The 564-nt window shown below is 61.9% G+C and overlaps 1 protein-coding gene across 1 annotated transcript in view; it reads right to left on the bottom strand.

Moving 5' to 3' along the window:
* ERCC2 (excision repair cross-complementation group 2) overlaps positions 1-561 on the bottom strand; it is a 6080-nt gene extending 5519 nt beyond the window's left edge. The window contains exons 1-4 of the mRNA XM_010566395.1: positions 529-561; positions 361-438; positions 221-283; positions 2-136 (exon numbers count right to left, since the gene is read on the bottom strand). Of these exons, the coding sequence (XP_010564697.1) occupies positions 2-136; positions 221-283; positions 361-438; positions 529-561 (309 nt within the window). The remainder of the gene's footprint in view (position 1; positions 137-220; positions 284-360; positions 439-528) is intronic.
* Between the last annotated feature and the right edge of the window lie 3 nt (positions 562-564).

Raw genomic sequence — 564 nt, 5'->3', positions numbered from 1 at the left:
TCTCACCCAGCCCCATGCCCACCTCGAGGTGGATGCAGAGGTTCTTCCTGGAGCTCAGCGCCAGCCCCAGGAACGGCACCTTCTCCCCCAGCTCCTTTTCATAGAAATCCATCAGCTTCCGCAGCTCCTCGATCACCTGTGGTGGCAATGCTCAGATGGATCCCTCGGGATCCCCTCTCAGATTTGCTTCCCTTGTCTCTCCCCCAGCTCGTCACCCCACCTTCTCGATCTCTGGCACCGTGCGGGAGCAGTAGATGAGTTTGGTGACGTCCAGTGGCCGGGCCTGGGGAGAGATGTGACACTAGGGTCTGCAGGACTCGGATCCACTGGGATCCACTGGGATCAGGCACCAGCACTCACTCGCTGATAGGCAACGATGAGCGACAGCAGCGACACTGTCTTCCCGGTCCCAGAGGGCATCTCCAGCACACCGTGGCCCTGCCGAGAGCAGTGGCGTCACCCCCGGCAGGGACGTCCCCAGGGGTGGGTGGATCCCAGCCCACCCGGGACCACCAGATCCTGCTGTACCTTGGCGTCCAAAGTCCTCTTGAGCTCCAGCATGTA

The sequence above is a fragment of the Haliaeetus leucocephalus genome, unplaced genomic scaffold (genome assembly GCF_000737465.1).
Source record: "Haliaeetus leucocephalus isolate CR32 unplaced genomic scaffold, Haliaeetus_leucocephalus-4.0 Scaffold210, whole genome shotgun sequence".
Taxonomy (NCBI): domain Eukaryota; kingdom Metazoa; phylum Chordata; class Aves; order Accipitriformes; family Accipitridae; genus Haliaeetus; species Haliaeetus leucocephalus.
The sequence above is the reverse complement of the archived record's forward strand: the minus strand, read 5'-3'. Positions and strand labels throughout refer to the sequence as shown.